At 45.8% G+C, this 15,441-nt stretch overlaps 1 protein-coding gene across 4 annotated transcripts in view; it reads right to left on the bottom strand.

Moving 5' to 3' along the window:
• aopep (aminopeptidase O (putative)) overlaps positions 1-15,441 on the bottom strand; it is a 66,241-nt gene that overhangs the window by 3,919 nt on the left and 46,881 nt on the right. For all 4 annotated transcript variants that reach the window (XM_068566694.1, XM_068566693.1, XM_068566696.1 and 1 more), the window contains 3 exons: positions 8,920-9,036; positions 3,908-3,994; positions 3,601-3,749 (listed from right to left, as the gene is read on the bottom strand). In XM_068566694.1, coding sequence (XP_068422795.1) covers positions 3,609-3,749; positions 3,908-3,994; positions 8,920-9,036 — 345 coding nt within the window. In that variant the 3' untranslated portion in view covers positions 3,601-3,608. The remainder of the gene's footprint in view (positions 1-3,600; positions 3,750-3,907; positions 3,995-8,919; positions 9,037-15,441) is intronic.

Genomic DNA, 15,441 nt, shown 5'->3' with positions numbered 1-15,441 from the left:
AAGAGAAGATGAAAGAGGAGGGAAAGAACAACACGGGACAGAGCGGGAGGGAGCGCGGCGCGGCGCTCGTTAGCAATGTGGCGCAGCGTTTTGAATGTGCGAGGAGGTCTTGTGTGCGAGTGAGGAGGCTCTCGGTGGAACGCTTCACAGCCACGTGAGGCTGGAAGAGAGAGGGGAGCTATCTCCACCGAGGCTGGACCAAAGTGAAAGGGAGATACAGGATGAGCAGAAAGGGAGGAGGAGGAGGAGGAGGAGGAGGAGAGGAGGGATATGAGATAAGAGAAAGAAGGGAAAGGTGAAACGATGCGGGGCAATCAAGTAAGGAGCGAGAAAACGGAAGAGGACGAAAGGGGGAAGGACTTCTGTGACTGAAATGTATAAACACACATTAGATAATTGAACTCAACGGTGTTTACACAAAAGTGTTTGCACACACACACATACAGTCGCCACTGTAAAAACTTAAAGGAGCATTTGTGTTTTCTCTTTCTGTCACACACACACACACACATTCATTGTCTTCCTTTGTCTGCTTGTCTGGGTCATGCTCTCCTCAGGTGCAGAACTTAGCCACTGTGAACAAAGAGGAAATCAATCACTGTTCACCAATCAGCTAAGCTCTGTGCCTGGCTGGAGAGAGGATAAAAAAATAAAAAACCTGTCTGGAGGACTGACACGTGCACACGCAAACACGCACACACACAAACCCATCAAGACCCTCTAGCATCATCATCATCATCATCATCATCATCATCATCATCCGCTTCCTTCTCTGCACTTCCAAATCATCAACTCCTCAAACACAATCACACAGATAATCATGTCTTCTTGGTTTTAAGTTTCTGGGTGTGTGTATGTGTGTGTGTATGTGTGTATGTGTGTGTGTGGGAGAGGCTGTGGTTGCCATGGCAGCCGGCTGGGTCAGGGCTGTGTGGTAATCCCTGGCAATGTGATTTTATCATAAGTCACAAATCAGCACGCCAGGAACCCTCACAGCCCAGACATGAAAGATCCTTTTCTCTCCGTCTCGCGTGTTCTCGCCCTCGTGTCCTGCGCTGACCTGCAGCACCAACAAACCAGAACCTCTAAACTTTGTTTGTCCTTTTTTTTTTTTTCCCCTCCTCGTCTCGTGCTCCTTAACGTCTGCCATCGGAGCGCAGTCGCGAGAAGGGGCCGGACTTGTTGATACTCGGCCCTCTCCCTCTCCCTCTCTCTCTCTCTCTCTCTCTCTCCCTCCCTCTCCCTCTCTCTCTCTCCCACACACTATTTCCTTGGTTACCCCTCTACCATTCGCCACGCTCTGCTAACCCGGCGATATGCCCCTCATTAAGCGGATCAAGAAGGATTCCAGAGGCATGTACCGGGGGGGAAGAAAAGAACGGGGAGTGAGAGGGAGGGGAAAAGAAGAAGAAGAAAAAAAAGGGAGAGGGGGAGACCACCCTTCTCCTTTAAAGGGTTGTGAGTTTTAGGTTTAAAAACACAGAGCAGGGAGTGCACCTTGACGGACATGTTGTTTTCAGTTAAAACCCTCTCAGCCCGCCTCTACCTAATCCCACTGTACCGTGTGTGTGTCCAAGTGTGTGTGTGTGTGTGTGTGAGGGTGTAAAGGGTACAGGGAGGACTGCTCCACTTAAGAAAAGATGGTCGGGGCACACAAAGTGAGCAGTAAAACATCAATCCATCTCCCCACAGTGCAATATGAAAAAGCCGTGAGGAGGCTGGTCCATCCATCATTTTAATTGGAGAGAAATCTGGACCTGAGCTCCGGTGACCAGCATGATCCATTGATGTTTACCGGGGGTTTGTTTGGTTCAGTCCGACGGGATGTAATAGTAAAAGTTACAGGACATAAATCTCTAAATGCCTCTTTTCTTCTCCTATTCTTTTTTTTGTGTTGGTTTGGTGATGTTTTTAGCGGCTACGTTTTTAGCCCCGAATTGGAAGTGAGGATCCACAGGGAGGTGTAGGGAGAGAGTGAAGGTTGATGACAAAAGATCTGTGGGCACAGACAGATAGTGTGTGTGTGTGTGTGTGCGTGCGTGTCGTGTGTGTGCGTGTGTGTGTGTCTGTCTCTGAGTCAGAGAGATTTATCAGGACTGAGCCAGATGCCGAGCACTTGTCTAGAAAGCCTTTCACATCCTGCGCAAATGCATAAAGCTGTCTGTGTGTGTGTGTTTGTGTGTGTGTGTGTGTGTGTGTGTGTGCGTGCGTGCTCGTGTTTGTGTCTGAAGATAAAAGCCTGTCTTGTAGTGGCTTGGTCACGGCCTAAAAAAAGGATTTAGTGCTGTAAATCAGCCAGGTTGACGTGACTAGTATTTAGCAGCTCCTTTTGACGAAGCCTGTGTTGACGAAGGTCACGGACACGTCGTTTAACCCTCTACTTGCTGTCTTGGGAGTATGCTAGCTGGGTCAGTGGCATCAACATTTGTGGGATGGAGTCAGTCACAATGTTGGAGAAATATTAAAGCCCCTTATTGCTCCTCACCCGTCTTTCTGACACACTCAATTAGGGAATGCCGGACACCAGTGTAGATATCCGTCTCCGCTGGAAAAGGTGCATTAAGTTCATCAATATCTAAATCAGAATCTGATGACTAACTGGCAAATAGTCCGATAATCAAGCTATTTCAACGCAAAAATGCCACACGCGCTTGTTTTAGCTTCTCAAATGTGAGGATTTCTTCCCTCTCATCTTTGTATTTGTGTTTGTTACATGCAACAATACTGCTGTATTGTTTAAAAGCGCTGAGAAATAGCTGGCTTTATTCTTGCAGTTCAATCGCCGGGCAAAGATGTGATTAACTGCCTGCTCCCATGAATCAAAAGGTTGGTGTCAGTAATAGCAGGACTGTTATGAAAAGACCAGCAGCTTCAAAGAGACCTGTCTTCACTACAGTCCTCCCTTTGGCGCTCTTTCTTCCTCCCATTTCTTTCCGTCTGTCAGTCTAAACCATAAATTTCTCTCTTCACTTTATTTAGTGTGAGACCTATAAACCCCTTAGAATCATGAAAAATCAGCACACACACACACACACGCACACACACAGGAGGAATTTCAGGGTCAACAGTATACAAGTCATCCCACATCGAGTAGAGAACGCTCGCTGACCCGTCATCTCTCTTTTTCTTTCTTCCCTCTCCCGTTTGTTTGAGGAACACATTCCAGAATTCCTTCTCTGACAAACACATCTGACGGTGCTGCTGTGAAACTACGGAAAAAGGCCCCATTTTAAGACTACAAACACACACACACATGCATATATACACACACACACACACACACACACACACACTCAATGGGATCAGAGAGGAATGTGAAGAGTAGGTAGCCAAGTGACTGTAGCGTGGACTCAGATGGAATCAGGATCAACACAAACATTTTCTTACGGTCGCCACTTCCCCTCTGACTGAAGGTGATGATAAAAGTCGAATTCCACTATTGAATGTTAAAAAAAAAAGAAGAAAATAGCGAAAGAAGAAGATGACGAATTGCGTTTTACTTCTCGGCTTAACTTTCAGAATACTATGGAGGACACAGCACGTCATGACGCGCAGCATGGACGACACGAAGGCGACGAGAAAGGAAGACTGAGACTTTACCTCGAACGTCAGAGGACCATCTCCTCCACCACTCTGCGCGCCGATTGGTCAATTTCTTCCTGGACCAATGAGAGGCAACGACGGGCCAGAGCCTGCTGCTTCGGGTCCTCCTGAACCATCAGCTCCCCGTACAGATACACACCCATGGCCTAAAACACACACACACACACACACACACACACACACACATACACATCTTTAATCACTTTATCTCTTTGATTGTCAAAAGGCTTTTCTCTCGAATTTGTGTAAAAGTGCTTCGCTGTATCAAACAGCACTCATATGTTCAACAGGTGTGTCTATTTACTTGGTCATGAACCAGAAAGTGTTCCACATCTCCGTAAGCCCGAGTGTACGCATGTTTGATCACCAGCTCACACCAGCGATGTTTGACCTGAGAGCCGGAAAAAAAAGAGCAGAATATACAACTTTAAATACGATCAAAAACAAAAGAGTCCATTTATTACTTAAATCCAACCTTGACATAGACATTTTTTATAGTGCTTGAAAAAATTAAGGACCGATACAGAACCAAGAAATCAAAGAAAAAGAAGATTATAGGCGTTCAAAAAGAAGTGAAATCCCACAATCGCTACATCAAAGTAAAGGCATGCATACTAAACAACTGCACTTTCCCATTTGCGTCTTTAAAATGGCCACGAGGGAACGTGTGAGGTCACCGCTGTTTGTAATTTCAGAGTGTATGTTGTTCATTTCGAAGCTGATGAAAGCTTCACCAGCGTGTGTCGGCTCTTGCTGCAGACATCACGACGTCGGGACGCACCAATGACTGCTGAACGCCGTTTACGTCACTCATGAAAAGAAAGAGATGACGGCGAAGATGTCAAGCATGTTCATTTCATTTTCAGGCTTCCGGCCGGTGCGCTCGCACAATCGTGTGAACAGCTCTCCCTCGACGCCAGAAAACAAAAGACAAGCGGCTCATCCGACAAGGCTGGAAGCCGCTCCGCTGACAACGAATATATTCATCTGGGAATCGGAGGATTAACGGGCGTGAACTTTGGTTTGGAAGGGAAAGCATCTCCACCTGAAGTTCATGGTTAAAACTTATATTTCATTCTCTGACAACGTGCATGCAGACGTCACAGGGTGTGTGTGTGTGTGTGTGTGTGTGTGTGTGTGTGTGTGTGTGTGTAAGCTAATGCCTGGCCTTTCTCCCAGAGGATCAATAGGAGCTCTGTTGCTGCGGTTACAGGAGAGATCAGAGACTGGCTCTGTCCCTGCCTCAGCCATCATCCTTCATCATCTGCTATGGGCGTGCACGTGTGTGTCCGTGCATGTGTGTGCGTGTGTGTGTGGATACACGCAGTGCACGCGTACACGGATACGGACTTGCAGAGGAGGCTGGCGGAGGATGATAAAACAGACGAGAGAGTGATGCAAAAATGAAGATGAAAAATCTTTTAAAGCACCGTCACTACTTTAAAGCAGTTTCCGCTTCTTTATATATATATATATATATATATATATATATATATATATATATATATATATATTTATATATATATATATATATATATATATATATATATATATATATATATATATACACATACGTGGGCATTTCTATCTCCTCCATAACTATTTCCGCACACTCAGGATGATAAACTCGTCCTTTTGGAGAGCACGGTGACCACGCGTCGATGCTCAAGTTTCGGGCATTTCTACAGCGCTTGCGCACAGATTCGTGTCGAGGCGGCTCTCCAAATGGACCTCCCTGCCACAGTGTTCACACGCCTATAGGAGCTCTTCTTGGTTTTGCTTGTGCCGGAAACGTCGCGCTGCCAATCTGTTCCCCGCGGCACGAGAACGCAAATCGAGCAGCGCTCCATTTAGAACGGCCACATTTAAATCCTCGCGTTACCTCCTGCAAACTACTAAATAAACATGAAGTTAATTGGTCTCTGAAGGGCTTTTTTCTACTTCCTCTTTCGCCCCCGAATTGAAAGTCTTCCTCTATCTTTATATTCTCTGCCTCGGTTTACTTTTGGAAGAAGCTGCAAAAAAACAAATCAGACAAAAGGGTACGAGTTAAGTGTTCCATGCTCTCCTATCGTCCACCCTCATGGGAACAATATGCGTGTGTGTGTGTGTGTGTGTGTGTCTGCATTCATGGATGTGGGAGTGTGCACAAGTGTGTACAGTATGTGTACCCTCTGGTGCCAGCGCTGCCCTTCTGGCCCGCGTAGCCCCGGCAGCTGTTCCCTGCGCTGGGTTACATTCCTGGGGAGAGCCCTGGGGCAGAGCAGCTGCCTCCTGCACCTCTCCTTACCCCCTTTTTTTTTTTTTTCTTCTTCTTTTTTTTTTATACTCGGTTTCCTCTCGCTGGGCCTCTCTCTCTCTGACAGCATATGCAATAACACGGTGACATTCCTTCATTTATTACTGCGCCCCCCCCCCCCCCACCCCCCTCCTGCCCCATCACCCGACCCTACAACACCACCACCACTGATTCCGACACTAACGCACTCCGTGTGTGCTCGCACTTACCGTGACCAACAGACAGACACGCAAAAGCATGTATGAAGTGAAGACGCATGGGTAATGGTGTGTTACGGGAGTCTCGACTTGTGAGGATAGGCTCTACCGTATGAAAAGTGGACATCTCCTCAACTTTCCTTTCAACCAGGGCTGTAAAATAACAATTACATTCATATACGTGCTAAAACTAAAATTTAAAAAGGCAGAGTGTTTAGGATTGGGTTGCATCTGGAGGTGTGTGCATGGAGATCGCAACCAATTTGAATACTCATTCGCTCACTCGTGTGTTTCACAAGCGTGTCAGAGAACTACGGTGGCCTTCGGCTACTGTAAAACATGCGACAAGGCGCCTTTTGTTTGTTCCGGGCTCCAGTAACTTAAACATGGCCGTGCATGACACAGCAGCGGACTCTGTGAAGAAGACCTGCTCCCTGTGCAGATATTAAAAGATCCAAGCACACGAAAACTAACTTTCAGGGGATTAAACACTAATAAACACATTGTGGATGTCATATATATCTATCTATCTATATATATATATATATATATATATATATATATATATATATATATATGACGCTCCATTGACTTACACTTAATCGATTCCTAACCAAATCTTTTTGCTCTGATTTTATATCTGTGCTCCATCACACTATCTGATAATAGTTGCCATATTATTGTTTCCCTCTCTGCCCAATGATAACTTTTAGGACTGGAAGGGGATTCCCTCCTGTCTGATTATTCTACATTTTTACCATTAGGGTTTTAAAAAAAAAAAACAACATTTTGTAGGGAAAGTTTTTCTTGTTCACTTGAGAAGTTGTTTTTGTTCCCTGTCTGTGAAGCCCATTGTGTTTCTGATGAAAGGCCACATAAATAAACTTAAAATAACTTTTTTTCCCCTACTTTCTACCTTCAGTTAAAGTCTCCAGTCCCTGCAGCAGTCGGCCTAACCTGGACGCGAACATGACAACGTGTCCTGTGTGCTCGACCGACAGATGGCCTTCGACATGCACGCACACACACACACACACACACACTTTTTTCCATTTAAACATGAAGAACTGATCATTCCAATTCCTGTCTTTATTTTACCTTAACTGCACCGTCATATTAATGTTCTTTATCACTTTTGTGCTGTGTGTGTTTTCCCATTTTTCTGCTGTCGCGTCCACTGCGCAGCGTGTCACTGTGAACGCCTCTCTGCTGCTTGGAGGGAGACGTGCTCAGCAGCTAACAGGTGGTTAAACAGTATGCAACACCACGCAGTTCCTCCATTACCATATGCATTTGTAGTGGTGAGATAAAACCTTTTAAAATGGATTCATGAAATTTGCGCGCCTCATTAAGGTTGGTATGATATTTTTGCTGTGCGCACTGATGACGCAGTTTTAATACACGGTGAACAATCGGCGTTGTGTTTTGGCAAATTGAAATTCTGAGTCGACATATCGCTAAAAGCTCTTCAGAAGCCATGAGAATGAATACTATACAAGTAGTATCCACTAAAAAAAAACTGATTCTCTACAGCGAGAGGCTGCAGAGGATGAACTGCACTCGGTCTCGTGTTTGTCCAAGAATTTTAAACAGATCATTCATCTGAAGAAGATGAGGTACCAGATGGAGAAAAGCTGACTGTGGAGAGGAACACATTCAGGCCAGAGGAGGGAGGGAAGGGGAGAGAAAGAGAGAGAGAAAGGGAGAATAAATGGCCACATTTATGAGGAGAGATGTAGGTGATTAACCTCCTCTGAATGAGATTACTAACATTAGGACAGGACCATTGCCTTTAGGCAGGTGCGTGCAGGAGTGTGTATTTGCGTACGAGAGAACGAGTGTGTCTTTCCATGCGTGACTCTGCGCATAATGGCCTTGTGTATTTTTAGCGAAACACTGAAAGTTTTTCCTGGAAATTGCAGACGAGAATCGGCTTTCATATGCCAGGAAGTCTGACTAAAGAGGCCTCGAACCCGAAGCCGGACCCGAGGCCAAACGCAAAGTGGCCTCGGCTCGTTGACCGCCGGGTTAAGTACCTAAATTAAATGGAAGACAGCGACATCAAGAGCGGAATAAAATTCCCAGAATCAGACTCCGAGCTAATAAAGTGAGAGAAAACGTTCAAATTTCGAAATTAGACGCAACTCTTTTTTTGGGGGGGAGGGGGGGCCCGACTGCGAGTTTGGAATGTAAAGTAATAAAAAACGCTCTTTGATGAAACTTTAGATGCCTGGATTCAATACAATAACGGCTCAATTTGGCCGCGTACAACAGAACATCTGAGTCCCATTATATGCACTACGGCCCCAACAAAACAGCTCATATAATTAATAAGAACTTGTAAAAAAGAACTAAATATGTATCACGGTTTTCTTTTCAAGGCGAGCCACGTGTTAACAACGAAGGTTAGCGTGGACGGTTTACGGGCTCCGCCCGCAGCTGTGCGTTCACCCTCATGCTCCTGTACTGAGAGGCGGCGCTGTACAGTAAAGAAACCCGCTCAGCCGCCAACACACACAGCTGCACAACACAAACACACACACACACACTCTCACAAACACCATTAATAGTACCATTAAGGAACATTGCGCAGTACTAAAACATAAAGCGAATACTTGTGGGATTTAGTCAGTAATGGTGGCTGTAAAGAAGAGAGCTGCTATTACAGCAGAATTTACTACACATTACCAAGCAATGTGCCTTGGGACGAGAAGAGAGAGAAAGCCGTTGACATTTCATTATTGGAGGAGTTCATTGAGCTCGGATGCAAATGCTCACTTGTCTGAGCATGTGTGTGTGTGTGTGTGTGTGTGGTCTTACCTCAGCGTCTCGATTGTGTAGGTGGTAAGTTCTCTGCAGAGCGCACAATGTCGCCCCGCTCAGCTCCTCTTCCTCCAGCAGGAGCTCCAGAAGCATCACCAGCTGCTCCGACGTCACCTGAGGAGACAAAAAAAGGAGTCATGAGATTAATAGAGCCGACTTACACAACCCTTATGGAATATAATGAGGCATATTATTGGCGGGGGAAGGAAAAGTCACTTTGCCCTTGCACCAGCAGTTTTAAACTACTAAACTAGAAAAATGATTAAGATATCGCAGGCGGCGAATATTCTCAAACACATTTATGTTTATTTTATATTTCAAAAGTTGTATTCATTTTCTTTTCAGTGCTGGGGAAAAAAAAAAATGCATCAACACAAGTCAGGCAATTAATGAGGGCTTTCAAACGGAGGGAACGGTAGCACAATAAAACAGAGCTGAAACGCTGATTAAATAAATATGGAAAACCAAGTGAATCCCGTACAACTGGGAAATATTACAAAATAGACAAAAGAGGACAGACGACAGGAAAATATTAGGCTGTGAATCAAGGGCAGAAAAAAAAAGTGAAACAAAGCAATGAAGTTGTCTCTTTCGATATTGCGCTATTGAAGAGGAAATAAGCGAGAGGCACTGGCTCAGGGACACCCACTGCTAAAAAAAGACATCTTTTAGGATAGTCAGGCTTTGTAGGTTGTACAACTCCAATAAAAGCTCTGAGGAGGAGCCTAAAAATTAAGAAAAAGAAGAAACAGTTGTCAAGAAATAGGAAATGAATCAATGTTGCTTCTCAATAGCGCATGTACTGATCGCGCTATCCTGAGGTAAACCTGAAGGAAACAACCGATCTTCTTCTAATGACTAACATCTTCAGGGACGGCGAACACTCAGCGGTGAATTTGGACGATTATTCTGAGGATGGATGTGGGCCGCGATATGAGAGAGAGAGCGACTTCCTCCTCTGGAGAGAGCCGTGCCCAGCCTTGCCTCGCCTCTCTCCCCTGCCTCCACTCGCAGCCACACACTTTCCCTCTCGTCCCAGTCCGGGACACAATTAATGGCTGACGGCCCTGCAGACTGATGTGAAAATAGGTATGAAGTGTGAGTGTGTGTGTGTGTTTGTGTGTGTGACTGAGCGAAGCAGAGCCCGAGAGAGAGAGAGAGAGAGCGAGAGAAAAAAAAGAAAGTGACAGAGGAGAAAGACGAATCCAGCGAAGAATGATTTATATAGTTTGTAGAAAAGCCTATTCATTAAAGCTATCTTTGGTAAACAACCTCCGAAGCGCTGCTGGGAAAAACCTGACCTAAAACCAGGAAGTATTTTAGCATGTAGCTGTTGGAGCTGAAGGGGATAACACCCATACTCCAGCTGGCAAATGGTCAATTCAAACACCACTAATGCCCCACACACACGCGCACACGCACACAGATGATCGTCTAACTCCACGGAAAATCTGATATCCAGTCTTGCCCTTCACCCTCTATCGACTCTCCCCCGACACTCCGTCCTCTCCTCCCTCCATTTTGTGAAGGCTGAGTGTTTTCTGGAGTGCCGTCTCCATCTCTAAAGGGTCTCTTTGGGGCCCACCCATGATCTCCTCACTCCCCCACCCTTTGAAAAAAAAAAAAAAAAAGAAGTGAGGAATCCACAGCAATAAAACACGGCACAATGCACACACACGCACACACGCCGCTGTCTGTGAGGTCGTGTTGTTGCTGGTAATCAATATGTCTGCACCAGTGTCTCCAGATACAAATTCCTGCTCAATGATGGTACATGACAATAAACCAATACATACAATCATCCATGAGTTCAACACATTGAACTCATGAACACAGACAGAAACATGATCACTTCTAACTTCTGCTCCATCAACAGCATCTAACGTTAGCTTCCCTTAGCCGTCTACCTCTCATCTACTTCTACTTCTAAAACTCCTCATCTGAGAGTACAGTACCTACTCACCCGACTGCAAATGCCTGGACAACTGATTTGAGGCTCCTCTTCTCAGGAGGAACTAACTTCACATCGAGGACTGGAAATGTTTTTCATGTTAGCTTGAGTATGGTTGAGAAGGTGTGTGTGTGTGTGTGTGTGTGTTTGTGTGTAGGGGTGAGGGAGAGGGCAATTATAGGGAGAAAGGTGAACTCCATGACTGAGCACTCCTTTATTAGTGGGAAGAGCCTGAAGGATGGCACACAAACACTACACAAACAGCCCATACATACATGCACGGGCCCATGTCATGACCCGGTCATGGGTAACGCTAACAATAGCCCGTAATAGTACAGTGCTGAAAGCAGTTTACCACTGAAGGGGGTAAAGTATCCCCCTCGATCTCAACGATTCTTGATAAAAGATCCACAGACACACACACGCACACACACACACACACACGCGCACACACACACACGCACACACACTTTGGCTACATGAAAGAAGCATTTCATTCCTATTCTGTCCGTCAAAACTGAGGAATGCTAATGCTGCGACAAACAGAAATACACAGTCTCTCTCTCTCTCTTTCTCTCTTCGTCGCTTACATACACAGACAAACACACACTCGGACCGCCTGTAACGTCAGATTTTAAACAATGCACACACCGAGATACATTACATAGGCCGCTTCCACACCACCGCGGACGTGGGTCACTTTCACCAGGCTCTATATTGAGTCGAGCTTTGCGAGGAACCTCTGGGAAATATGCAGCCGAAATGTCCCCTTCTCACGCTGACCTAAGCCTCTATAGAACAATGACACACACACACACACACAAGCACACACACACATAAATATGTCCATGCATGCACAAATATAGACTGTTTACCTCGGTGAGAGGCAGCCGAATGAGACAAACAGCCAGAGTAAACACAGGATATGATGACCACCACCAAGCTCTAAATTAAATAAAGTATACATAGCCTAGCTTAGCGTGCGTGTACTGCAGTACATGGTATTCTCATACGAGTGGGAGAGTAATGGAGAAAAATGTCAAAAGGAAGAACCAGCTCCATTTTATTTGTGCGCGTGTCAGTGCATGTGTGTGGGCGGATGGGACCCAGGGACTCAGCAACATTAGTCATGCTATTGCTGCTGTGTAACATGTTTGCACAGCACAAAAACGAATCGGAGCCTCTTCAGCCTGTTATGCAGAATGTGGCCACACACACACACACACACACACACACACACACACACACACACACACACTCACAGCAACAAATGAGGCTTTCTTGTAATATTTCTTCCCTGAACAATGATCAGGCATCAACAAAAGCCAGGTGAAGAGTTGCATAGAACATGTTTCTCGGGGACTTCTGCACTTCCTTATTCTGGGACGGGATGAAAGATGACAAAAACAAAGCTGTAAATCTTTTTCTGTCCCTTTCCAATAATCCATCACTTGTTCAGCATTTCCATGGCAACGGCACTGAGTACCACTCTGCGTTCTGTACAGTACATAGAAGTCCTTTATCGGGAGCCTTCATGCATCGACCCAAAACATTTCCTGCATCCATCACATCACATGCTAAAGAGCCGCATGGTCGACATCCCTTTACGGTTCTTGTTACAGCAAAGTCACTCGCCATCACGTCTTCACAAGAGGAACCTGAGACGACCTCCGCTCACTGGATCGTCGCTCGGCTACATTTCTGCTTCTACGAGCGCTGACTTACAAGAAAAATAACTGCTGTTATGTCTGGTTTACTCCCAATTCAGGTCTGTTCTTGTCACACTTTTCTCACTCAACTCTCTCAAGCATCATGGCGTGAACTCCCAAATTCCTTTGGCTTTTATGAAATGACAAAACTCATTGAAAGTTACTGGAAAAAGGAAATACAAAAAAGGGGGAAATGACAAAACGTGCAGCAAAGAGAAAAAACAGAGAGACAACAACAAAAAAGCCCCCCCCCCCCAACGAGATTGTGTAGAACAAGTCAACAATTGGCCTAACTGACCATGAAATCTATATAATGACTCCAAAGAACATAAGAGAACCTGTCGCTGTGCCCTTGGCACGGCTGAAAGGAACACAGAAGTGTTGCGAATGCTTTCTTTTCCTTCCCATACCTCTCCCCTCTTCCTTTTTCCCGCTTCCTTACATCCGTACCACCGAGGAGAGTGTGCCGCTTGTTCGGTCACACTGCATTATGGGGGGTTGGAGACATTGGATAACTGTGACATTATAAAACCAAACTGTGAAAGGCCAGTGAATCGTGTGTGAGCGTGCGTGTGTACGCATATGTGTGATGCCATTCAGCCGCTCGGCTGCCTTTTATTTCTGTCTGACCGCAGGCTCGTAAAAACACATTCTGGCACCAGCAGCTAAAGGCCTCAGCCCACGCCTCAGGTACTAAGGTTTCACTCATTCTTTCCCTTCAAATCCCTCCCTTTCTCTCTCCCTCGGCCCCTGTCTCCATGACTGTCTGTCTGCTCCCTGTCTCCATACCAACTCCTTTTCACTGGACAAAACTATGTGCCTGGCTCCTCCAATTATAAGCCCCTCCTCGCCTCCTTTATCTCTCTCTGTCCGACTTTATTTTACACTTGATTTAAGGGCCCGAGCGTTCGTCTGCTCAAACTGCAGCGGCGGGCTCGGTTCTTTGAGGAGGAACAGTACGCAAAGCAGCTGTTAAGATTCTCTCAACGGCCATGACGGCATAAATAGCATCACAAATACTTACACTTTTAATTAGACTTTTACTGCTCTATACAGCTGCGGGGAATTCAAATGTGCAAAAACATGGCAGATGGTCAGGAATAAAACCGAATGATGTAAAGAAACTGTTCAGTAGCGCTGGAATATGACATTTCGGCAAGTGGCCTTTTAGTTCTCTGAAATCTCTCCACCACCTCGACCTCTCAGAGTGTGTATATTTCTCAAATTGTAAAATGTTGACCATTTATAAACCCATGAATGACATAGTCTCACACATAGTCACATGTTAGCAGGAAGCCCCTCTCGTAGGGTTGCAGGAGCCACTGCTTGCAGATGCATGTGTGGAGTTTAGTGTCAGGCAAAGCATTAATGAGAGCGTCCCATAAACATGAAGCCTATAAACATGATAAGTGGCCAAAGAAAAATAGATTCATACAATGTGCGGATATGATATTGCAATCTTGCGGCTTCACAAGGTCTAAAAAGACATTATCAAACGGCCTGCTGACATCATAGGTTTTATAAACCAATTTCGGGGGAATGGATTGGACCACGCGCACGCACACACACACACACACAGACAAGAGATGCTGAAAGGTCACCTGTGAGTCACATGGTACCATTTCAAGTTGTGAAATGAAGCCGTCTCCTGTGCTACCACATTCTCAAATGATGTCACACCTGCCGCCGCAGCACGCTGACGATCTCTGATAGCGGCAGTCACAGACTGATGACCTTGGCGATGGCAAGCTGTGACTGTCTATCTGCAATCTATTCATTAATAGCATTCATTCTTTGTTTTTCAATTTTGGAAAACCGCTTTAATCAACGACCACGACATCTACAGAGAGCGAGACGAGGGTGTGTTCATGTGTGTGTGTGTGTGTGTGTGTGTAAGGGGGGGGGGGGATCTGGATGTTGCAATCAGTCGTGAAACCTAATCAGGAGGCAAAACATCCAGAGAGCTTTCGAGAGAGTCGGACACAGTGGGACGGGAGAAAAATGTCAAAAAGAGGAGGAAAAAAAAAGGCGCAGAGCTTTTGAAGTTTTGACCTTGTCTGGATCAATTGCCTCATCGATGCATCTTTCCCGACACGAGCACACGCGCTGGTAACCGGCAAAGTGTTCGGAGCGCGTTCGTCGGCAGGAGCATAATGCGGAAACAAATATTCCCAGCACGTACAATACTTTGCCAATCAACAAGAGCCCATTTGGAAAACAAACAAGTCCATGACGTGCCTCATTTATGCAGCGCTAGTCAAGTGTGCGCGATACATTTTTGTGCATGTATGCACAGGACAGCTGGATGTGCTCTGTGTGAAGGCCTTGTGCGGACTTTTTTTTCCTCCAATTCCCCCCAATGTTTAACCCACACTCTGGCCATGCATGTTCGTGTGAATGTATGAGTTTAGTCCTTCCACCCCCACTTCTTGCTTCCTGGCCTTCAAATTCACAGTCTCAGGCCGATCCAAAAGCAGCGTGGGGGTCACGGCGGGGTGGCCAGTCAGGGGTTAAACTGAAAAAGCACACAACAGTGGGTCCGGGGAATGACTACTTGCTCTGAGCAACCGGGGCGAACATACACGAATGCACAAAGAAAACACACGCGCACTTTTCATCAGGCACGCGGCACAAAATTACAGGGCTCATCGGATCGCTTTGCTTCGCTGTCTCAACACTTCGTTTCTTCTTTGTGCACGTGGGGGATGGAGGGGGGGGTGGTTAGTTATGTAAAAGTCCATGTTCCTGCAATTTGGCATTGATCATGAAGGCAATTAACATGTTTTCTCTCCTACTCATCGCCGCTCTGACTCATACTCATTCACACATGCACACACCTCCGAAACAGGGGAAGTTTAA

The sequence above is a fragment of the Clinocottus analis genome, unplaced genomic scaffold (assembly GCF_023055335.1).
Source record: "Clinocottus analis isolate CAN_PGR_092001 unplaced genomic scaffold, fCliAna1.0.p SCAF_7, whole genome shotgun sequence".
NCBI lineage: Eukaryota > Metazoa > Chordata > Actinopteri > Perciformes > Cottidae > Clinocottus > Clinocottus analis.
The sequence above is the reverse complement of the archived record's forward strand: the minus strand, read 5'-3'. Positions and strand labels throughout refer to the sequence as shown.